Source organism: Panthera onca, chromosome A1 (assembly GCF_046562875.1).
Source record: "Panthera onca isolate mPanOnc1 chromosome A1, mPanOnc1 haplotype 2, whole genome shotgun sequence".
NCBI classification, from domain to species: Eukaryota; Metazoa; Chordata; class Mammalia; order Carnivora; family Felidae; genus Panthera; species Panthera onca.
Genome location: NC_138339.1, coordinates 212,017,598 through 212,043,363, shown reverse-complemented (window position 1 = coordinate 212,043,363; position 25,766 = coordinate 212,017,598). Strand labels below are relative to the sequence as shown.

The 25,766-nt window shown below is 37.5% G+C and overlaps 1 protein-coding gene across 2 annotated transcripts in view; it reads left to right on the top strand.

Moving 5' to 3' along the window:
• The window catches only part of VWA8 (von Willebrand factor A domain containing 8), a 365,498-nt gene that overhangs the window by 142,216 nt on the left and 197,516 nt on the right, over positions 1-25,766 (top strand). For both annotated transcript variants that reach the window (XR_009611412.3, XM_060637082.3), the window contains exons 17-20: positions 2,031-2,146; positions 10,982-11,088; positions 14,152-14,258; positions 24,552-24,623. Coding sequence is in view for 1 of the 2 variants with exons in the window: in XM_060637082.3 (XP_060493065.3) it covers positions 2,031-2,146; positions 10,982-11,088; positions 14,152-14,258; positions 24,552-24,623 (402 nt within the window). In the remaining variant the exon portion in view is untranslated. The remainder of the gene's footprint in view (positions 1-2,030; positions 2,147-10,981; positions 11,089-14,151; positions 14,259-24,551; positions 24,624-25,766) is intronic.

Genomic DNA, 25,766 nt, shown 5'->3' with positions numbered 1-25,766 from the left:
TTCTTTTTTGTTCTTTCAAGTTTTTATTTTAATTCCAGTTAGTTAACATACAGTGTAATATTAGTTTCAGGTGTAGAATTTAGTGATTCATCACTTACATATAACATCCAGTGCCCATCAAAACCAGTGCCCTCTGTAATACTTACCTATTACTCATTTTTAACCCATCCTCCTCCCATCTCCCAGCAACTCTCAGTTTGTTCTCTATAGTTAAAATCTACTTTATGATATGCCTGTCTTTTTCCCCCATGTTCATCTGTTTTGTTTCTTAAATTCCACAAACGAGTGAAATCCTATGGTATTTGTCTTTCTCTGACTGATGTATTTTGCTTAGCATTATACTTTCTAGCTCCATCCACATCATTGCAAATGGCAAGATTTCATTCTTTTTTATGGCTGAGTAATATTCCATTGAATATAAACACCACCTGTTCTTTATTCATCAGTCAGTGGACATTTGCATTCTCTCCATACTTTGGCTAATGTTCATAATGCTGCTACAGACATTGGGGTTCATGTATCCCTTCAAATCAGTATTTTTTTATCCTTTGCATAGATATCTGGTAGTTCAATTGCTGGATCATAGAGTAGTTCTATTTTTAACTTTTTGAGGAACCTCCATACTGTTTTTCAGAGTGGCGATACCAGTTTGCATTCCCACCAACAGTGTAAGAAGGTTCCCCTTTCTCCACATCCTCCCCAAGAGTTGTTTTCCTATGTTGTTAATTTTAGCCACTCTGACCAGTATGAGGTGGTATCTCATTGTAGCTTTGATTTGTATTTTCCTGATGATGAGTGATGTTGAGCATCTTTTCATGTGTCTGTTAGCCATCTGGATGTCTTCTTTGGAAAAATGTCTATTCATGTCTTCTGCCCATTTTTTAATTGAATCATTTGTTTTTTGGGGTGTTGAGCTTGATAAGCTCTTTATGGATTTTGGATATTAAACCCCTCTTAACAATCTTAAAGGTAAAGGCATTATTATCGCCAACTTAAAGATAAGGAAACCGAGACTTTAAGGTGTTAACTAATCCACCAAGCTAATACATGGGAGGGAGCCTGATTTGTCTGATTCCGAAGCTTATGAACTTTATATTATGCTGCCCACTAAGATAATTTCAAAATCAACAACAAATATTATTGGTACTCACATGTCTTGATTTCTATACTAGCAGCTCTATTAATTTTAAAAGTGAAATTATTCTGACAGTGTAGGGAAAGGATTTCAAACTGCAAGCTGCTGCCCAGGTGATAACACTGGTTGACACCTCTGTGATCAGCAACCTGAACTGTCCACATTTCCTTTTCTCCCTTTTAGAAACCATCGATTTACTTAAAGCTCTAAGCATTTTCGGGATATCTTAACAGTGCAGCTTTGTGTAGGCGGGGGGGGGGGGGTTGGGGGGGTGGGGGTGGGGGAAAGAACAAATAATTCATGGCACAGAAAAGCTATTTGTAAGTCAGGTGTGAACCGTATTATGTAACATCTTTCCTTCCTCCAACCTCTTCCCCCCCCAACCCCCAAAACGTGTGTATACAACACTTAGCTCAATGAAAACACTTCTATCGAATTTAACTTATAAACACTTTTTATAGATTTTTTTTAAAAACCTATCTTTAACAATTTTTTTTAAATTTTTTTTAACATTTATTTATTTTTGAGACAGAGAGAGAGCATGAACAGGGGAGGGTCAGAGAAAGAGGGAGACACAGAATCTGAAACAGGCTCCAGGCTCTGAGCTGTCAGCACAGAGCCCGACGCGGGGCTCGAACCCATGGACCGCGAGATCATGACCTGAGCCGAAGTCGGACGCTTAACCGACTGAGCCACCCAGGCACCCCTCTTTAAGGATTTTTAAAGTGTAAATCGGCTTTTGTTTATTTTTATTTGTAATTCATTAACAGTACATATTTATTTTAAGTCTGGCCTTGTCCATCAGGAATAATGAGCTGTGCCCTGATACTCATCTAAAGGGACTTTCAGCAGGCAGAAACAAGACTGTCATCAGGCTGTCCTTGTCTTTTGATAGGCCCAGTCATTGGCAGCATCACTATCTACCAGACAGCTGTTGCGGATTTCTCGTCGGCTGTCACAGTACCCTCATGAAAATCTTCACAGTGCAGTTACTAAAGCCTGCCTTTCCAGGTAACCATATTCCCCTTTCTCACTGAATTCAAGCTCCTGGGTCTTTGCTAAAACGATAACGTAAGTTTAATTGGTAGTCAGTTCTCACAGGTCTGGAGAATGTATTGTCTGAATATGTAGCTATTTCAACCTTGTGTTCAGTTTTTAGAACATATTTTATCATACACATAACAGCAATTTTAAGAGATAGTTTACAGATAAGAAAACTAAGTCACTTGCTCTAGTCAGAGTAGTGAAGAAGTAAAGGTGGATTTGGGATTCAAATGCTGTGTGTCTTCTGAGCTAGTGTTCTTAAGCACTACGCTGAGCATCTCCCAAATTAGCTTGGGAACCTTCCATGCTTGATATACTGTTCTGTTGCCTAAATTTAACAAAACTAATGTCTTTTCAGTCTATGCTAATAATACTTTTATACCTGTTTGGAAATTATTATAAAATACTGGCTTAAAGAATTTTCTTACAAAATCACACTTACATGAAATCATTTAAAAAAATTTTTTTTAACAGGCACCTGGGTGGCTCAGTCAAACATTCGACTTTGGCTCAGGGCTCAGGTTATGATCTCACAGTTTGTGGGTTCGAGCCCTGCATTGGGCTCTGTGCTGACAGCTCAGAGCCTGGAGCTGCTTTGGATTCTGTCCCTCTTTCTCTCTGCCCCCCACCCCAAAATAAATAATAAACATTTAAAAATTTTTAAAAATTTTTAACATTTTATTTATTTTGAAGAAATAGAGAGGGACAGAATGTGAGTGGGGGAGGGGCAGAGAGAGAGGGAGACACAGAATCCAAAGCAGGCTCCAGGCTTCGAGCTGTCAGCACAGAGCCCTACACAGGGCTCAAAACCACGATCTGTAAGATCATGACCTGAGCTGAAGTTGGGCACTCGAACCAACTGAGCCAACCAGGCACCCCTATTTTAAAATTTTTTTTTTTAACGTTTATTTATTTTTTAGACAGAGAGAGACAGAGCATGAATGGGGGAGGGTCAGAGAGAGAGAGGGAGACACAGAATCTGAAACAGGCTCCAGGCTCTGAGCTGTCAGCACAGAGCCCGACGTGGGGCTTGAACTTACGAACCGCGAGATCATGACCTGAGCCAAAGTCGGACGCTTAACCGGCTGAGCCACCCAGGCGCCCCCAGGCACCCCTTTTTTAAAATAACAATAAAAAAAAGGATTAATAACAATACCCAATAAGCCCAGAGTTTTCTTTTAGGCTCTTTTCATATAATCTGGCAATTATTTTTATGGTGGTTCTGACTATTGTCCATTCATTCCTTGATATATAAAAGGAATTAAAAGAATCTATTTTCAGCTTACGAGAATTTATAATTGCCTTCTATCAATCTTCAGTTTGGTGGACAATTTTTCTTATAGTTTAAGTAAGCTTACTGCATTGCAACTTAAATTTGTTCTCTCTATGCTGTATCCAGCTAAAATAAAGCTCCTTTCCAGTGTCTTTAATTTTTTGAAAAACTGGTAATCCAAAGCATTTTACAGACCATTCCAAAGAACAGACAAATAGCAATTCACTTTTAATCTAGTATGATTTTGGTAACTGAACCAGACAAGAATAATGTATGAAAGGAAAATTACAAATCACAATCATGGAATAGGTGCAAACTTTTAAAAGAAATGCTAACAAACTAATTCTAACTAATTACATATATACATATATATATGTCTGTGTATACATATATATATAAAATCATGAGCAATTTTGAATTATCTCAAGAATGTGAAGGAAGTTTAATATACTGTTTTTTAGTTCATTATATTAACAAATTAGAAAAAATATTATTTTAATAAATGAGTAAAAAGGATTTGATGAAACCTAACAACCAAACCTAAAAACAAACCGAAGCAAAAACACCATTCTTAGTAAACCAGGAATATTCTTAGTAAACCATGAAGAAATGGAAAATTCTTCAATCTGATAAAAGGTATATACCCCAAATTTAGAGCAAACATATTTATGATAAAATACACATATTTTCTTTAGAATTAGGAACAGAACAAGAATGTCACCTATCTGTCCTTTCAGTCAGAGCATTTGCCCAAAATTATCTAATTGGCTACATAAAAAATTCAAAAGGAGCACCTGGGTGGCTCAGTTTGTTAAGCATTCGACTCTTAGTTTCAGCTCAGGTCATGATCTCATAGTTCATGGGTTCAAGACCCATGTCAGGCTCCACACTGGCAGTTTGGAGCCTGCTTGGGATTCTCTCTCTCTCTCTCTCTCTCTCTCTCTCTCTCTGTACTTCCCCCTCTCAATCTCTCTCTCTCTCTTTCAAAATAAAAAAAAATCAAGAGAAACTATATATAAATCATTAGAACAAATAGAGATTAGTGAGATGACTTATAAATCCATATCAGCGACTTTTCTATATTCTACTAACAATCAACTGAGGAAGTTTTTTTTTTTTAAATAATCCTATTCAAAATAATAGTAGAAATCTTTGAGCACCTAAGAACAAATCTAATGATATGTAATACTTTTATGGAGGAAAGCATAAATCTTTATTGAAAGCCATAAAGACTTAAATAAAAGGGAAGCTATACCATATTCATGAAAAGGAAGATTCAGAATTATAAAGCTATTATACTCCAAACTTATATATAGTTATTATTTGGTCAAATTCCACCAAGGTTATACAGAATTTGACAAGCTGATCTCAAAATTATCATGGAAATAATAACAAAGGAAGTTTTGGGGAAGATTAAGGAGTTGTACTTTATCAGATATATCAAGATCCATTATGAAGCTATATTCATTATTACAGGATGGGATTGGTACAAGGAAAGACAAATGGACTATTAGAATAGACTATGGAGCCCAGAAGCAGACCCATATATTTGTGGAAAGTTAGTACATGTTAGAAGTAGCATTATAAATCAGTGTGGGAATGGACATACTTATCAATAAATGGTTAAAAATTAAAAATACCCATTTTATCCCTTACAAAAAAGTAAAATATGTATATATGATATAAACCCTATAAGCCAGTCTACAAGTTATGAGTCACAAACTAAGAGATGTTTGATAAAATTTATAATCACAAAAGGATTGGTATTCAGGGACTATAAAGTATCCAAATTAATGAGATGAAAGAATCAACCATAAATGGGCAAAGGATGAATAGACATGCACAGAAGTTAATTCAGATGACCAATAAATATTTGAAAAGATGTTCAACTTTATTATTAATTGGGGAAATGAGATTTTAAAATAATAATCAGCTATCATTTCATACTTTTATAATTTTTACCTGTAAAAATTAACATTTTTTGTCAATAGAAGAAAATGGAATTCTATTAAAGCTGTTGGGATGGAAGTCTCCTCACTTTAGAGTTGCCTCACATTATCTTTATACTTAAGTATATTAATACTCTATGATTTGGCAATTCTTTTTCTTGATATCACCTCAGAGAAAGACTTAAATGAATGTATAGGAGGCATATGTAAGAATGTTCACTGCATCATTGTTTGTAACAGTGAAAAATTGGAAACAACCCATCTATCCATCAGTAGGGAATGAATATATAAATTGACATATTCACATAATGAGATAGTACACATTAGTTAAAATGAAGTAGGTCTGTCTGTAATATCAGGCAGAAAATGGACAGTTTGCAAGAAGAAATTTGGGATATGTTGCCATGTATAAAAATGCTAAATGTGACAAAAATGCAATATAGTTTTATTCATACTAATATAGCAAAATAAAAATGTGGACAGGAGAGATACATAACACTTTCAGCGTGAGAATTACCTCCAGAGATGAAAAGAGATTAATAGACTATTTAATATCCTCTGTAACTTTCTATATGCTTGCAATATTTCATAGTTAAAAAAATTCAAAAACTTAAAATTACTTACTTTTAACACTCATAAATATTTTACTGAATTAAATAGTCAACTAATTTTTCCAGTGTTATCACCTGACCACAATAAAACTCTCTTTGTCACCACCCTATGGCACTTTGCAAAAAAGTAAAACAGCTATCTTGTTTATTCATTATCTGTTGACTTTAGCAAGGCTACAAACTCAAAAACCTTTTTTACTAACCTTCTATTCAAGATAGCACAATTGCAGGAAGGAAAAAAAAAATTATGGGCACATAAAGTTTTTTCCTTTTTTTAGTGACCTCATTCCATATTGAAGCACTGAAAAGAAATTGAGTTTCGCAAAAAATTTTTATTTTATTTTTTTAAATATTTTTATTTATTTTTGAGACAGAGAGAGAGATAGAGCATGAGCAGGGGAGGGGCAGAGAAAGAGGGAGACACAGAATCTGAAGCAGGCTCCAGGCTCTGAGCTGTCAGCACAGAGCTAGATACGGGGCTTGAACTCACAGACCGTGAGATCATAACCTGAGCTGAAGTCGGACGCTCAACCGACTGAGCCACCCAGGCACCCCCCCCCCCCAAAAATTTTTGAAAGTTGACATAATTTGGGGCACCTGGGTGGCTCAGTCAGTTAAGCATCTGACTTTAGCTCAGGTCACGATCTCATAGTTCATGAGTTCGAGCCCCATGTCGGGCTCTGTGCTGACAGCTCAGAGCCTGGAGCCTGCTTCAGATTCTGTGTCTCCTGCTCTCTCTGCCCCTCCCCCACTCAGGCTATGTCTCTGTCTGTCAAAAATAAAATAAATAAACATTTTTTTTAAAAAGTTGACATAATTTATATTAATGAAATCTATTATTTAGCAGACACAATCCAAAGAAATTCTCTAGTTTAAATTTGTTAAACATTAAATTTATTAAGTATTAACTTGGCTTTTAAAAATCTTGTTAATTTTGGAGTGCCTGGGTGGCTCAGTTGGTTGAGTGTCCAACTTCAGCTCAGGTCATGATCTCACAGCTTGTGAGTTCGAGCCCCGCGTCAGGCTCTGTGCTGACAGCTCAGAGCCTAGAGCCTGCTTCAGATTCTGTGTCTCCCCCTCTCTCTGCCCCTTACTCACTCACGATCTGTCTCTCTCTCTCTCTCAAAAATAAATAAACATTAAAAAAAATCCTGTTAATTGAATTTTTAAAATGCTTTTCATTTATTTGGGGGTGCCTGGGTGGCCCAGTCAGTTAAGTGTCTGACTGTTGATTTTGGCTTAGGTTGTGAGATTGAGCCCCATGTTGGGCTCCTCGCAAACATGGAGCCTGCTTGGAATTTTCTTTCTCTCCCTCTCTCTCTGCCCCTCCCATGCTTGCATTCTCTCTCTGTCTCTCAAAATAAATAAACTTAAAATTTTTTTTTTATTTACTTGTGTATGGCAGTTGAGTTCGGACTGGAACATTTCTTCATCTGAGGGAATGGTTCGCTAAGTGCCTTATCCTCATATCCTATAATATATACACCAAGTCTTGGAGCTAGATGTATATTTAATTTTCTGGATAGTTGAAAACCTAAGAAGCCAAAGGAAAGAAACTTTAGAAGATTAGGAAGTTATTAGGTATTTTACATTTTAAAAGTTCTTTTATTGTGGAAGAGTTAATTAGAAGTTCCTATAACAAGGGTTCTACTCCATGCAAGTATTTTGTATTCCATTACATTATCTGCTTATAGAAAATCTTGGGGTAATGATCCTTTAGCATAGAAACTTTAGGCAGAGCTATAAGAATTAGAAATGAAGATTAACAGTCTCTGACATGGAGGTAATGAGGAAATTTTCCCAGTCACCAAAAACTCAGTTTACAGACAATATTTTTCAAGAATTCCCTGTAACATAAAATGAATGACATCTATATAAAATTTCCACTCTTTTTGCATTATTAACCAATTAGTTTTTAAAAAATCATTAAGCCTGATAGAACTAATCATACACAGTGTTAATAAGGATTATCGTTGATGTGTATTTTTTGTTCTGAAAAATTTTTTTTCTTTCTGGAGAGACTAGCGATTTATTTCTGGCTTTACAATTGCTGTTCAGTGTTTTAAGGTGTTTTAAGTGCTGTTCAGTGTTTTAATTTCAAAAATCTAGATATTCTTTACGTGTTTCTATTATTCAACTTACTCTTATAAGCCTAGCAGATATGAATTATTTTTATAGGCCTTTGAAAAATGTTTGATTCCATTTATCTTCCAAATATCTTGGCTAAATTAACTGTCTTCAAATATTTGAAATTTGTCGATAAACTTTATGTATGCTATTTCCTTTTAAGTACTTCAGATAGCTTAATTAACAAACAAAACCTTTCCAGAAAAGTAAATAACTCACAAAGATAATGAACTAACTTTATAAATAGAATGAGCCATAAGTTACTTTAAATATTCAAGTGCTGTTTATAAACTTAAGATTAAAATCACAGGTATCAATTAATTAATTACACACTCTAAATAGAAATCACAGTCTACCTGATAGCCCCTGACTCCCACAGTCTTTTTCTCCCTCTCTTACTACTAATAGTAATACCTCTCTTTCCTGCACTGGTAATTTGGGAACATCCCTGTCCTTACTCTAGCTTCTCATACTACCATCCTGAGAAACCCTATCTTACTCCTTAATCCAAAGATTGTATCTGACTTTCAGTTAGCCTAGGGAAACTACCTCTGTTTTTGTTTCCTAGAATGTGGTTGAATATTTCTTTAGTTTTTTGTTCAACCAAGACCGTAGAGACTGGAGACTTTCCAATTCTATTTTTACTGATAGTAAATGAAGATAATTTCCAATTCTATTTTTACTGATAGTAAATGAAGATAATGACAATAATGATTTTAAAAAGGCATTATGGTGCTCCTAATAGTGATAAATACCCTTGAAAACTTTACAGCAGAGTATGTGTTTGTTTTTGTTATAGGGAAGTAGGACAGAAAGAGTGATGTTTCATTCATTCACTCACTTATTCTGTAAAAGCCCACAGAAGGAGAGGAAAAAGCAAGTAGAAAATATCAGTGAGCAATGGGAAAAGAAGCTGTTAACTAGAAAAAAATCGAAACCTAGAAAAAATTAAGGTTGACCTAATACAACCTGACACACTTTATTTTCTTCATTTGTGGGATGAGCCAGTATCTTTTTTTTTTTTTACATTTATTTATTTATTTATTTATTTATTTTGAGAGAGGCAGAGACCGCACAAAAGGGGGAGGGGCAGGGAAAGAGGGGGAGAGAGAATCCCAAGCAGGTCCGTGCTGTCAGCACAGAGCCTGGTACAGGGCTTGAACTCAAACTGTGAGTTCATGAAAGCCGAAACCAAGAGTCTGACACTTAACGAGTGAGCCATCCAGGTGCCCTGAGCCAGTGTCTTTTAAAATGTAGGTTCTAGAAGTGGCATATTTTCAACTTCCATACTACCTCTGATTATTTGGTAGTTGTATCTGGGTGTGAGGTTGAAAACAGTTCGGAAACATGTTCAGTAGAAAAGAGTATCACATTGGCAAGCAATGCCTACCACTGCTATTGGAAGGGAGACATGCATACCTTTTGCAGTTCTCTACAGGCTTTGGAGGGCAATCTAGAAATGTTTCAGTACAGGGGCAAAGGAAAATGTGTCGACAGCAGACTGTATAGATGAAAGGGGTTTTGGGGGATGGTGATGGAGTCTCAGCTTGCAAGTGGTTATTGTCAATCATGATGGTCTGACAGGAAGTAATGGAGATGGAGCTGCAGGGCCTAATGTTACCAGGCCAGACTCCAGTTTGTGGTGTAGAGGAGAGAGGAAAGGGGGGCATGGTGCCAAGATAAGGGCTCAGGAAACAAGATAAAAACCCAGTTATTGGGTCTGAGAGAGAAGGTGAGGCCTTGGTTTTGGACACAGTCTAAGAACTGTGATGAAAGGTCAGAGGTGAGCAACAGTAAGTCCTACTTGATGCTGAACCAATGAGCTACTGACCTAGAGTTATAGAAATCCCCCTGTCATAGCCTGGAACCAAAATGATGCAGTAGGTGGGAGATAGTGTCAGATATGTGGATTATATCACAGGGTCAGGAAATCTATCAGTTCTTCACACGCTCATTCATTTGCCTTCTCACTCACACCAACATCTCTTTTATTCGAGCGCACACTCAAGGCTGTGGGAACCACCACCAAGGATTTAGAGCTATGGAAAGCCTAAATTAGAAGTGTTATGTTCTTAGTATGTTTATTTGGAATATCGTGGCACACAGTGGTTAGCTTATAGTAGTATAACACAGGTAATGGGTTAAAAATGATTTCTGTGGGCTCACTTGGGATCATAAGTTTCAGATATAACTTTGTGTGGCTGGGAAACTCCATTTTCATCATCCAAGCTCATGATGTTCGTACAATCTACCTGTAGATGAAGAATGCCTCTGTCACTCACCAGATTATTATTTTGACAACATTCATATAGTTTAGACAAGCAGGTGTATTTTTTTTAAATGGAAGGAAAGACCAAGCTGGATAACCCTAAATTGAGTAATTTGTGTTAGAAAGTAAACATCATTAATCCGCTTCCACTAATTTGAATTTCTGATTGCCAGGTTGGAGCAGGTTAAAGCGTTATTTTATCTATTTAAGAAAATTTGATAATCCAGTTAAACAGTTAAACAAGATTTATGAGGCACACTGAATCCATTTTAAGAAGTAAATTATTTTAAGTCTTGTCCTATAAAATATTGTATATAAATGAATACTGCTAATTACACATAAATTTTACTTATTCAACAAACATACTTCATCTTCACAGGTGCTTGAAATTTATATTCCAAAATTTTTCATGGGTTTCACAGAGCAAGACTGACACTCCATAAATGGTTATATTGAGATAGAGAGGGAGGAGAGAAAGAGTTTACGTGGGTACGTGCCAAAAGATATTTAGGAATCACAGAAACCTTTGACTTTACATTATATCCTTCCCCACCCCCTCCCCCCATCCACCAGGTTCTTACCAAGCCTTGCAAGGTCGGCATTAGAAAAAAACCTGGCAGATGCTGCAATAGAAATAAGTGCTGATAATAATCAGGAACCAGAATTGGAGGATTATAAGTGTAAGTATTAAATTTGTTTCTTAAGTGAAATAGTAATTATCAGATATTTGTATTATTGTTTTAATTTCAATAAAAAAATGGTTTTGTTTTCCATCTACTTTGTTTTATGCATTGGGTTGAAGAAATGAATCTTTTCTTTAAAAAAAAAAAAATTGAAACCCACATACAAGTTAGATCTTAGAATATTTCCTTTGTTTCAATGCATACCAGATACCGGTCCTTCAGTCACAATTGAGACAAACCTGTTCAAGGCCCTGAGAATCCCTGCCATAAAAAAACTTATGTGATTTTGTTTTACCTTTTTTTCCAAACGTATTTCACTGTAGAATCTAGAATTCTGTTTCCTTTGCACAACATTTACATTTTGAGGACCACTGGTGCCCTGCAGGATATGTTTGGGAAACTGTTCTAGTTTGATGTAGACTAAAATATTCAGAGTACCATTTCATGCCTTCTTATCTTTCCATTTCCACCCTTACTGTCTTTTGTGATTCTCTTCTTCTGGATAACCATTTAAGTATAATTTTAGGGAGGTTTGCACCTTCCTATAAATGTTCCCTGTTCTTCAATTAAAACACAACAAAAGGTTCTCTATTTTTAGAGGTAATTACCTGTTGTGTGAAAAATTCGTGTGACCACGGTCTAATGAGGGCTTATTGTGACTCTCTTTGTAATAGATGTTTTTAATAGTTGGGGCTACACCGAGACAGGAATTTGGTGTTGAAGAAATGAGATGACTTTTTTAGAGTAAAATTATAAACTCCACATACCAATGGATCTGGGCACAGATAGGCCCAGCCACCTCAAGGAGATGGAATAACTCTGGGGCCTGGAGACTCATATGTTACTTGACTAAACCTTTTAACATATCCAAAGAAAGCCCGTGCCGTTCTGACTGTAGATTCTTGTTCAGTCTTGGTACCAGGTCAGTGTCAGCAGTTCCCATCTGTGCCTTGCGTAGGGGATAAAGAACCTAAAAGACTTTTGACTCATATGGTTCCATTTATCTTTGATGTCATCTCTCTTGAGGAGAATTCATTTAATGTACTCTCCTTGTTCGAAGGACAAGGTTCACCAAATAACCTTCTGATGAGGATTTGGCTTTCCGTGTAGGTCTCCCCCTCTGAATAATATGCTGCTATGGCAACCAGTGTACCCTGTGGTCCATAGGAAAGTTGCAGTTTTCATTGTGTTGTAGTATTTTCAATTCTTATTTTATATATCAGATTTATGTATAGATCAGAATATGTGTGTTTAATAATATTCTCCTGGGAGTTAGGTTTGTTGTCAGTTGACATGACAAAATCAGGTTTTGAGTCTACGAGACTGAGGACCTTGACAAATGGACCAAAATAATGCCATCCTATGAGATTTCTTAGCAGACACAGCTAGCCACCTTTCTCCTAGGAAGTATAAGTATGACCATTCTCTGAGTGCATTTCCCTTTTCAAGCTTCAAATTTTAACAACCAACGTGAGTTGGGTGAATTACATTGTTCTAAAGCCCAAAACCAAACTGAACAGATGTGTTCCATAAACTAAACCATAGATAGTTTCAGATGCTACTTGATTCTGAAATTATATTTGTCATCTCAACATAAAAGTATATAGTTAAGTCACTGCCACAATTCTGGTCTTTCTCTGTACGGTTTTATATTGGGTCTGTTTCAGAGACCTGATGGTAGTAAATAAACAATAGATTCTCAGCGTGACAGCTCATCGTTCTTCTCTATAGAACTTGTAAATAAAAGGGAAATGTCAAGGATCTATTGGAGAGAAAGGTCTACTTTGCTTTGGCAAACGTGTGGCACTCAGCACTTGATTAAACAGGGTGACAGTTTCATTATTTTTAGCTCAAAATAGTTCACAGCACTGCAAAACACAAATGTTGCTTTCCCCCCACCCCCCTCCCTGGTCTTTCAAAATGCTTTAGCACAAAAGAGCAGTTTTCTTATTTGAAGTGGGGCGGGGTCAGGAAGAAGACAGGTCAGTTGTTTAGGCATTGTAATTATCTGTCTGCTTGCTCCAGTATTTCCACAGGATGGAATATTATTTGGAGTCAAAGGAGTAAACGTTTAGTACCCCACTCAGCAGAAAGAACATTATACTTAGTTCTATTTTTAGCTCTACCCATGTTAGCTGGGTGGCTTTAAGCAAATTACTTAATATATGTCCTTAGCTTCCTCATAATTCTTGTCTCATTGTTAAGAGAATTACATGAAATTATATGAGAAAGCATTGAAGCTTCTAGTTTGAGATCTGGACTGTAGAAGGTCCTCAATAAATTATGGCTTCTGTTGTGATCATCGATGTTACTTTAACAACTACCACTATTAATGTTATGATTGGTAATCTTGGAATATGTCAGGCAGTGAACATGTATATCTCTTTACTATAGAAATACATATGAGATGTGTTCCGTGACTTCAAATTTATTATTATTTTTAAGGAGCTCATATTCTATTCCAGACCAACTATATAAAGCAAATAGAAGACAATAAAATAGTAATTATCACGGAATAACAGTGTGACACATGGGGTTCTTACTTGAAAATACAGATCTCCTGGACCATCCTGGAAAATAGTAATTTGAGAGGTCTTGGGTGGGGAGGTTGGCTAATCAATATTTTTTACTAAAACTCTAGGCAATTCTCATTTGGAGTTTTTTCAAAGGGTAGGTTCCCAAATATTCAAAGTACTTCAGAGCTTTTGAACGTGTATTCAGCCTTGTTTATGTGATAGTCTCTGATAAAAGAAGCTTATGAAGGCAGCTTGACTGAGTTCTGGTGGGGGGAGCAGTTCTTCTGTAATTGTGTCTATATGCTGTTTGCTACATACTTTATTTTAAATAAGTTTTATTATATTTTGCAACATTTTAAACATTTTATGTAGAGGTTTGGTGTTTTATTACCACCTTCAAGCTTACTTCATTTAGATGTTAATTTAGAAGTCCTTAATGAGCCCACAAGATGTTAAAGATGCTGTATTGCATTATGTCACGTTGGACTTGGTTTCTCTGAAGACAGTGCTACGAGTAATCCTCTATCCTGTGGGAAATGTTTAGGTGAAGTAGCTTCTGGATCTCTGAGGATTGGAGCTGTTACTGCACCGATCTATAATGCCCGGGAGAGAATGAAAGTGCCTGATGTTCTGTTCTATGACAACATTCAGGTAAGATCACTGCTTTGCGTTTATGGATAACACCTCTTACATTGTGGTAATCAACTCCACAGTGAAGCTGATATTTAATTAGTTTTCTAATTTGCCAGGTTCAATTCACATGATGCAAAATGAGATGTTGAAACTTTTTTTTTTTAATTTTAATGTTTATTTATTTTTAAGAGAGAGAGAGAGAGACAGAGCATTAGTGGGGTAGGGACAGAGAGAGAGAGGGAGACACAAAATCCAAAGCAGGCTCCAGACTCCGAGCTGTTAGCACAGAGCCCAACGCAGGGCTCGAACCCACAAGCCATGAGATGACCTGAGCTGAAGTCTGATGCCCAACTGACTGAGCTACCCAGTTCCCCCGGAACATCTTTTACTAAGGCATTGTAAACTTTTCAATTCATTCCAAAGACACTTGAAAATTGGAAGAGTTGCTGCTGTGACGAGAATCATATGTTTTCTATGTGCACATGCACTACACTCCAGGTAAATAAAATGAATGTATCATGAAATTAAGAACAAAAGGAACTGATACTCATCCTCTCCTTTGCTTTCCTGTCAGTTAAATTATCTCAACAGTTCAAAGAGGATGTGTCCTATGTATTCTTTTTCTCATATTCCTTTTCTTTTCCCTGAAAAGTCCTAATATTTTCCTATCCTTTTCCTTTTTTTTTTTTAAGGGAGAAAGATAATTTCTCACTTGTAAACTAATCAATAATTACAGACCTTCCACTAAGCCCCCCAAATAAGTGTATACCCAGAAAGCTTTACTGTAGACATTCACCTTAATAAGAATGTTTTCCAGAGAAAATTACCCATACTATAAAAGGAGATTTTCCTTTTCCAGATTTTATGTCAAGTGGTTATATATTTAAATTTTTCTCTAATAATTTGTCCCTAATCTGCATGTAGATAATAACCTTACATTATGTTAGAAGAACTTCTACTTGCTGTTTTTACTATATTAAGGAGTTAGAAAAATTAAAAGTTTTTTTGCTGCCATTTCCCATATTTGTTGTTCAGTTAGTACCGTAATTTATATCCCTAGATGATATTAACAATGCAGAAGGTATCTGGGAAAATTTTTCTTCCTCAATAAAAATCTTGATTAAATATTTTGAAATCTGTCAAAACTGTAATTACTATCTATGACAAAGACAAAAGCATAACCTGAATTTATTTTGTATTCGTTCTATGGCCCACTAACTAATAACATAGGTCTGATTTTTCTTCTGAAGCATTAATACTCTTACGCAATCAGTAGACAAATATGCAGACAAGAAAGTTACTTTTAGGATACAGAAGGAAAAGAATCTTGCCTATCAAGAAAGACAGAAACATGGTTGTAAAGAAAATATACTATTCCCAAGCATTGATAGTAATGTACTCTGTTCATGTAGTCAAGAGGAATAAAGACAAACGAATCAGGAAATCTTATAAGTGACAATTTGAAAAAGTCCATGGTAGCAAAGGTTGAAAAGACTTCCCGGCGTTTAAGAATGTAGAAAATTCAGTAACAGGGAGGGCCATTGTGCCCTTGAACACTGTCTGTTGCCATGGTATTTGTGACACAGACTTTGAGGACCACAGGGCTGCTATGAACTTTACACAGTGGCCCTGAGGGATTTTCTGCAGCCTGTCTCCAAATGTACCTTTTCTTCATAAAGCATTGTGAATTAACCATTAACAAATTTTAGTATCAATTCAAGGAACCTATACCATTCTATACCATTCTATTCTATGCCCTGAGGTCCCTTTGCCACATTGTATTGAAATTGATTTTTTTAAAGTTTATTTATTTATTTTGAGAGAGGCAGAGACAGTGCAACTGGGGAAGGGGCAGAGAGGGAGAGGGGAAGAGAGAGAATCGCAAGCAGGCTCCACACTGCCATCATGGTGCCCGATGCAGGGCTCAAACTCACAAAACCACGAGATCATAACCTGAGCTGAAACCAAGAGTTGGACATTGAACCCACTGAGCCACCCAGATGCCCCTGAAATTGATTTTTTAAATATGGTCTCTATACCACTGAAGTAAAGTCTATGTTTTCTTTAGTTTGAATCTTCACCAAATATCATGTGCCCAGCACATTGGGAATGCTGAGTAAAATATGTGTTGAGTGGATTAATAAAGAAAGAGTAAGATTTTGAATGTTCATAATCAGGAGTATTATTTTATTAAATGGGTCATTAAGAAATGTTACACTTCCAGTAGTAAGGAGAAATTGGAGGAAAGGAAAATAATAGCCTCTTAAACCTAAGGAACTTTAGATCTGAAAAAATGTTTAAAATATCTACCATGTGTCAAGCCTTGTTTAAGGTATTTGGATAAAGATATTAAAATACCCACACATACGCAGCTACACATAGGTAGCTCCAGGGCCCACATTGCCTAGGTCCATCAGCAGAGAAAGAAAAGAAAGGACACATGATTACTGGATAGTGTGACGAAAGTGCACACAGGTTACTATGGTAGCATCGATGAGATGATAGTCCCAGATTGAGCCACCCAAGTGCCCTGAAACATCTTTTACTAAGGCATTGTAAAGTTTTAAATTCTTTCCAAAGACACTTGAAAATTGGAAGAGTTGCTGCTGTGACGAGAGTCATATATTTTCATAGAAATGAAAATACATCATGGAAAATGATGTGAACCCGGCAAAGTTGAGAGACTCTCTCAGGCAGAGAGACTAACATTTGCATATGTGACTTAGCATATGTGACTTAGCTATGTGTAGTTAGGAAACTACATATAATTAATTATCACTGGCACAGAGCTGAGGTTGCAAACAGAAGAGTGACAGGCGATGCAGCTGATGAGTTAGAAAAGGGTCAAATCATTTTGGCCTTCTAGTTAAGGAATCTGGATGCTATTCGTAAGAAGTGAGGAAGCCATTGGAAGATGTTAGGCACATTTCCACTAGCTAACTTTGCATTCACTCTTTAATGTTGTCCATGTGTTGGAACCAAGACAGAAAGAGACTTGTTAGGGGGCTGTTGCAATAGTCCAGGTACAATAGTCAGGTCCTTATGAAGGATCTGAACGAAGAGGGTGACAGTGGGGATAGAGTGGAGAGGACAAATAGCAGGGCTCTTTAGGCAGTAGGTAGAGTCAATGGAACTATGTGTGAGATGAAAGCCAAGATTCTCCCTCAGGGAGCACATAAGCCTGGTGGAAAAGTAAACAGAAGAGAAGAGAGTAAATTATTCTAAATTTTTGGCTGAATATAGTGTGGGAGGAGAGTGACAGGAGAGGAGGCCAAGACTAAATCAAGAAGTTGAGAAGGGGAGGGCGGTTGAGGGGAGTGGCTACATTGGTGAAAGGAGTTAAGTACAGACTTCCAGTTATAAAATAAATAAGTCATGAGGATGTAATGTACGGCATGGGGGAATATAATCAATAATATTATATTAACTTTGCAATGTGACAGACGGTGGTGATCATTTCACGATGTATACAAATGTTGAATCACTATGTTGTACCACCTGAAACTAATTTAACATAATGTCGATTATATCTCAACACATAAATAAATAGCCTTTAGCAAAGAAAAAAAAAGGGAGGGAGGGAGGAGGGAAGGATGAACCTTTGTTTCAAAGGTATTAGGAGTCATTTAAGGAATTTTAAAAAAAGAAGTGACTTTTTTTTTCCTTCCCCTCCCCCATGGTCTTCTGTTAAGTTTTTCAGGATCCACATAAGAGCGAAAACATATGGTATCTGTCTTTCTCTGTATGACAACAACAACAATAAAGTTAGGGAGGGAGCCAAATCATAAGAGACTTAAAAACTGAGAATAAACTGAGGGTTGATGGGAGAAGAGGGGTGGGAGGGAGGAGAAAGTGGGTGATGGGCATTGAGGAGGGCACCTGTTGGGATGAGCACTGCATGTTGTATGGAAACCAATTTGACAATAAATTTCATTAAAAAAGAAAAAAGAAAAAAAAAGTGACATGATTTTGAACAAAGAAGTGATTGTCAGTACTATAAAGAGCACATTGCCTCAAGGAGAGACTGAAGTTAGAGAAGCCAAATTGGTGATAAAAATCTAGGCCAGAGGTGTAAAAACCTAAATGAAAACTGGGGATAGAAAGAGAGGGATAAATACAATTGACTTTTGGGTGACTTAATAGCTTAGACTTGGTGTTTAACTGGCTCTTGATAAGGAAGGAGTGAAGCGTGCAAGATGATGGTAGAGGTTTGGTCGGATGGTAGGAAATGATGCTATTAACAGTGATAAGAGATACAGGAGAAAAAACAAAGTTGAGGAGAAAGTAATGAGACAAGTTTTGGACGTGGTGAGTTTGAAGAGACTGGGAAATAACCAAGTACATGGTTTGATAATTGCTCAGAATATGAGGCTGGAGCTGAGGAGGAGTCTTGCTGTTGAAGATCATCATAGAGTTGGTAGCCGAAGCAGTGGAATAGGTGAGAGTATTTAGGGAGAGTAGTCACACGTAGCTCTTCAAGCACTGACATGTGGGTACCCAACTCTGCACACAGCCCTCCCTCCCCCTTCGGTGGGTGCCCGTGTACAAGTAGGCATGAGCTACTCTGCCCTAAACCTTGACCCCAGGAGACCATTTAAAAAGGTACTGAGATGGGGCGCCTGGGTGGTGCAGTCGGTTAAGCGTCCGACTTCAGCCAGGTCACGATCTCGCGGTCCGTGAGTTCGAGCCCCGCGTCAGGCTCTGGGCTGATGGCTCGGAGCCTGGAGCCTGTTTCCGATTCTGTGTCTCCCTCTCTCTCTGCCCCTCCCCCGTTCATGCTCTGTCTCTCTCTGTCCCAAAAATAAATAAAAAACGTTGAAAAAAAAAAAAATGTAAAAAGGTACTGAGAGTGATCAAATGAAGGAATATGGAAGAAATCAGTATCCAAGGAATTGCTACAACAAAAAGATCCAACCTGAAAGACTGTGGAGAGAAATTGTTAGAGAGGTAGGAGGGATTCAGGAGAGGTGAACAAGTGGAAGGGGCAACTTTTAAGAAACTGTCTGTGGTACATGAGTGGGCCAAGAGGTTAAGAGAAGAATTACATAGGCAGTGTGACCTTAGCCTTAGCTAATGTTTGTTGATTTGAATACTCTAGTTGGATGGAATGAGGGCATTAAGTAGGAGAACATGAGTACACTATAGAAGAATACAACTATAGTTTGAATTTTTCAGTATTTACATGGCTTTTCTTTATCTGGTGATACAGGTGCTCCTTCTAACTTTTCTGTCTATTCCTCATGTGGATTAGCCCTTTTGTTACTGGAAAACTTTAATGTCTGGAAATTGGCACTGAGTTTTCATCTTAGAAGGAAGAGGTCTCCAGACCACATTACCAGTAGAACCCAGATTAGAGGGGTATTCTAGGCCTCCCTAGGGTAACCACACACATTGGCCTGCTTAAGATAATCCCTAAAATAGTCTCTGTTTACATTTGTTGCCCATTATTATTAACGATATCTCTTTTTAGTCTTAAAAGTGCCAGGGTGGACAATAAATTGATGTGCCCACCCTACTTCAAGCTTTGTTAAAACTCTAGTGCAACAGCGTATCTGAAAGCTTTTTAAAAAATAAAAACTACAAAGGTAAACTTTAGGAAATACTCATCTGTTTTTGAAGGAAAGAAAAAACTTTCTCAGTTTTTCTAAGAAAGAAACTCTGAAAGAAAGTATGGCTTAATTTGACAAGTAAAAGGAAAATATTCAAGATGTCAAAAAAAATCCATAAGAAGTTAAAAAAAGAAAAGCAAGCATAAGCTAGAAAAATATCTGCAGTGTGTATTAAATGCAGTTAATTTGCCTTTTTTACAAATGAGGAACTTCAGTAACTCAGTACTTATGAAGCTGTTATTGTTTTGATACAGAAAACCACGAGAAAGAAATAAGGATATTAATTGTTCTAGGATATATTTCTTCCCCCCAACCCCCGCCCCTGAGCCTTCGTGACCTACTTATGGTTGTCCTATTTTGCAAGATACAAAAGAGCAATGTAATTTCCTCTGTGGCTATTGTGAGCAACCTTAATCTTGTTCTTGTATTATATTGTGGCCTAATTCAAATAAAAAACATGGAAACTAAGTCATGTATTTCTAATTCTAAAGTTACGCTTCCTCTGAAGGTAATCGTTAAGAGCAAGTTAGTGTAACATGTTCCGTGGAAATCTCCAATTATTTTAGAGAGCCTTTGTATATTTACATTATTAGCAAGTGTTAATTTAAATATTATATTAAATTATAAGCCAACCCTAATAGAGCAATAGCTAAAATATGTTAGGGTTAAATTATGCAAACTCTGAAATAATGGTCAGTGGCTTAGTCTTGCTTAGGTGGACTGTTGCAAGCTTTCAGTGTCAGTGACCTAATTGGTTATATAATTTACAACCAACATTAATTTTTTTTAAATCAAATTGAGTATTGTCGGTTACAATAGATGTTTTACTTTCTTTTGTATTCAGTTTGTTTAAACTAAAACATAAAAATTTACCCATTTCTCCCACCCCTACCCCCTGCCTCTAGCAACAGCCAGTGTATTTTCTGTACCTATGAGCTTGATTTTTTTTAGTATATATATGTTAAATGTATTTTATTTACATATTATAAATATACACATATTTTTTAGATTCCATATGTAAGAGATCATACAGGATTTGTCTTTCTTTGACTTAAGCTTCTTCTGCATCTGTTGAGATGATCGTCTTCGTATCTACATTAGCTCATTTGCAGATTATTCTTATTATTATATTATTATTATTATTATATTATTAATATATTAATATATTAATATATTATTAATATATTATTATATTATTATTATATTATATATATTATTATTCTTATATTCTCTTCTATTTTTTGTTATTTCTTTCTAGTTACCATGAGGCTTACATATATCTACAACAGTCTATTTTAAGTTGATAACAACTTAGTTTAATCCCATTATAAAGCTCAACATTCTTGTTCTTCCCCCTCATGTTTTGTTTCTGCTGTCACATTTTTTATCTTATATGTCAATTAATTATTATAATCAAAGATGTTTTTACTGCCTTGCCTATTAACCTTCATACTATCTTTGTAAGTGATTAATCCTCTATCTTTACTATATATTTACCTTTCTGGTGAAATTTATTTTCATGTGTGTCCTCGTTACTAATTAACACCTTTTCTATTCAGCTTAAAGTCCTTTTAATATTTCTTGTAAGGCTCAGTTAGTGGTGATGACTCATTTAGCATTTGCTTGTCTGGAATACTCTGTTTTTCACTTCTGAATGATAACTTGCTAGGTAAAGTATTCTTGGTTGGCAAGGTTTTTTTTCAGTCCTTTGACTACCTTGTGCCATTCCCTCTGGCATGCAATATCACTGCTGAAACACCTGCTCATTGCTTTATGGGTGTTCCCTTCTATGTAACAAGTTGTTTTTCTACTGTTGATTTTAATATACTCTCGTTGTCTTTAACTTTTGACATTTTGGGAGCACCTGAGTGGCTTGGTTGTGTAAGTGTCCAACTCTCAATTTTGGCTCAGGTCATGATCTCACAGCTCATGAGTTCAAGCCCCGCATCAGGCTTTGTGCTGACAGAATGGGAATAAAATTCCAAGACCTTTATATATGCTTTCTCCCTCTTTCTCTGGTCCTTCTTCTCTCTTTCTCTCTCTCTCAAGATAAATAAATAAACTTTAAAAAATGACATTTTAATTATAATGTGTCATGGTGTGGGTCTCTCAACTCCTCTTCTTCGGAACTTGCTGGGATTCTTGGGTCTGGATGTTGGTTTCCTTCCCCATGTTAGAGAAGTTTTCAGTTATTATTTTTTAAAGTAAGATTTCTGCCTCTTTAACTTCTCTTTCCTGGGGCCCTATAGTTCAAATGTTAGTTTGTTTGATGTTGTCCCTTAAGTCTCTTAAACTATCTTCACTTTTAAAAAAATTCTTTTTTCTTTTTGATGCTTTAATGGGGTTTGTTCCACTGCCTTGTCTTTGAGTTGACTGATCCTTTCTTCTACTTCATCTGTTCTGCTGTTGAACTTAATTAGCTCAGTTACTATATTCTTCAACATTGTGACTTCTATTTGATACTTTTTATATTTCTCATCTCTTTGTTGAAGTCCTCACTGTGTTCATCCATCCTTTTCAGTTTTGGGGGGTGGTTTTCCTTATGACCATTACTTTGAAATTTTATTGGGTAAATTATTTATCTCCATTTTATTAAGATTTTTTCCCGAGGTTGTATCTTGTCCTTTCATTGGAACATATCCTTTGTTCTGTTTTTCATCTTGCTTAACTCTATTGGTTTTATACAATATATGAAATAACTACCTCTCCCAGTCTTAAAAGAGTGGCCTCATGTAGGAGATGAACCTTATCATTCAACGCTGCCTCAGCTCTTGATTGTCTCTTAAATCTATATGCTTGTTCAAGCTGCCCATTATATTTTTAATAATTCCCAGTACCTGAAGATGTGCCAAGACCTCTTGTCCCATAGGGGAGGATCTCAGCACTTGGACTCAGGCTGACTGGAAGCCACACCCTCAAGCATTAGCTTTTAAAAGTATGCAAATATATACAGTCCTGTGTACCATAACTATAGCCTCTCTGACCATGAGAACCAGGTGATCTAGAGGTGTCCACTGGATGACAGCCATAGAGATTGGGGCTACAAACAAGTGTCCAAGCCCTTTTCTAAGTGATACTAGGGAATTGGAGCAAGACCAAGAAAGAGAAAGCCAAGATGGCATCCATAGCCTACATTTCTTGATAGTGCTCCATGGGCTTCTAAATGTATGCCAAACTGAAGCTTGTTCCTCAGGCTGAAGCTCCAGGACAAGCAAAGAGGCCTCCTTCACAGAAGATTGAAGAGTATGCCTCAGTCCGCTGTCTTGCAGTGTCCTGGGCTGGTAGCCTCCCAAGCACCATCTTTATGATAGCCACAGTCTCATGGGACCCAGAAATGCAAGCCCCCCCAAGATACCAGAGCCAAATATTAAGGAGTGTCCCTGGGTGACAGCTGCATTAACCAGGGCACCAGACACAAAAACTAGGGCACCAGATGTGTGTAAAGCTCCCTTCCAGGAGACACTGGTGCTTTGGAGCATGATAAAGTGTGAGTACAAAGATAGCGCCTGCCCTCCAAGGTCTCTAGACAGGATTACAGCCAACCCTAGGATGCATGTTTTATTAGAATACTGCCCCCTCAGGCCTCAGTCATGATGATTAGCTAATAGTCCTCCTTCCTAGAATAACTGAGCTCCTGAATTTGTTGCCTATTGCTATGCCCTAGGGGTGGTAGCTTTTTAAGACCTCTCTGTCCTTTGGTTACAGTCCTGTGGGACTCACTGTATAAGCCCCACTGGCCACCAGAGCCATGTGATGTAGAGGTATCTTCTGGCAGAAGTCACAAAAATCAGGGGCCACATAGGGGTATGAGCTTCTTTCTGGGTGATGCCAATTATCAGTTGTATGGGACCAGGAATGCAAACTCCCCGGCCTCCAGAGCCAGGTGATCAAGAGGTGACTCCCAGGTCGTAGTCACAAAAATTGAGGCACCAGACCCATGTAAAAGCTCTCTTCCAGGAGATACTGGTGTTCTGGAATATGGGAGAGGGAGAGCATGAAGATGGCCTGTGCCAGTCTCCATCCCCAGAGAGTATTCCAGCAGGCTTCTACATGTGTGTATTAAGTTAGATGCCTGTACCTCAGGCCAGTTCTTTAATATAAGCAGGTGAGCCTCCTTCACTTTAAGTCTGGGCACAGTCAGCTGCCTCTGAGCTGGGCCCCGGGGCAGGGGAGTCTGAGCGCACAATCCTCTAAGAGCAGTTTCTCAGATCACTAGAGTCTTGTGGGTCTCAGGATGTAAGCCCTGTTGGCTTTCAAAGTTAGATGTTTTGGGGGGCTCATCTCTCAAGTATATGTCTTAAAAGTTGGGATGCTCAGTGTGGGGTTCGGACCCTTCGTTCCTCAGGGTGAAGCTCCACATTTTGAGATCCCTCCCAGTTACAGGATGCTGCACTGGGGGTGAGGTTTATGGTGAGACTGTGTCCCAGCCTCTCCTCCCTGCTTTGATGGTTTTCTTCTCATTTGCCCAGTGTGTAATCATCAGGCAGCTAGCCTTTAGATTTTTCTAAAAGGAAATTATTTCATCTGATGCTGTACAATCTGTGTGTCCACGGGGGGAAGTGAGTTCGGGATCTTCCTACACTGCCATCTTGAATTGTCACCCTAGATGTTTTACTTAGCACAAAGAGGTATTTATTGTTAACTTTATTATTTCACCTTGATTATGCAAAACACAATTAACCTCTAGTTCTTTTCTCTCTAGCACATGATAGTGATGGAAGACATGCTGAAAGACTTTCTTCTTGGAGAACACCTATTATTGGTTGGCAATCAGGTGAGTTATGGCTGGAACTCAGGTACTAATGAATAAATGATAGTAACAGTTTAAAAGCAGTAAGTCTCTTCTTGTTGGAATATGTTTTTAGAAGTGATTCTTCTTTTTCCTACCAAAATGACTGATTTAATTAGGCAAAGAGGGCCTTCTACCTTCTAAGTTTTAGAATTATGTCCGGGCTTAAATCCCCATTCAGTCACCCATCAAGTTCTGTCCCTTCTACCTCCTAAGTATCTACTCTTCTTTCCTGTATCTGTCACCCTAGCCCAGCTCGCCGTCGCCTGTCACCTGGTCTACAGCAGTACTTTGCTAACATTTCCACGTCAACCTTACTCTCACTCCGATCTACTCCTCACTCTGCAGCCAGGTTGATACTTGTCAAATTAAAATCTGATCAGGTCTCCCTTTTTCGCTTAAATTGGCTTTCCATTGCTCTTAGGTATAGTCTTCAGTATGGCTTACAGTGTCCTGCAGGATCTGGCCTCTGCCCACCTTTCTAGTCCTAAGCCTTGGCTCCTTCCTTTCTCTCACTCGGTGTTAGCTTGAGCCACTCTGAACTTGCTTCAGTTTCTTATCTCTGCCCTGGTCCTTGCTGCCTGCCCTTCTGTCTACAAGGAGCACTCCCAGTCCTCTTCCTCCGCCCCTTTCCCCTAACTCCTGAGAGGTCTCCCCTTGTCCCTAGCTGAATTCAATTTATCCTCCTTCTACACCCTTCTATGTTTCTGTCCTCACACTAGTCATGTTACTGTGTCTATGTGTAGAATGACTGTCTTTCCAACTTGTCTATATGATCTTCAAGGGCAGGGACCATGGTTTTCTTGCTTCTCTCTGTATCCTTGGTTACTAGAACAGTGTCTGCTACATTGTAGATACTCACCATGTGTTTATGGAGGGACGGGATGGATATTTTCTGTTTAGAAGGTTCTGATAATGTTCCCCAGTTGAATTGTCAGATTCACAGTGAACAGCACCTTTGGTTTTTTTAAATGGGTCTTAAATTAATGATAAACTTTCAGAAGGAGTTTAGCCTTTATTTTTCCTTTTTTTTTTTTAAACTTATAAAGACAACACATGTTCTTCATATATTTAGTCCCTCAAACTTATAATTTTAAAGTGTTGGGTTTTTTAAGTTTTTATTTATTT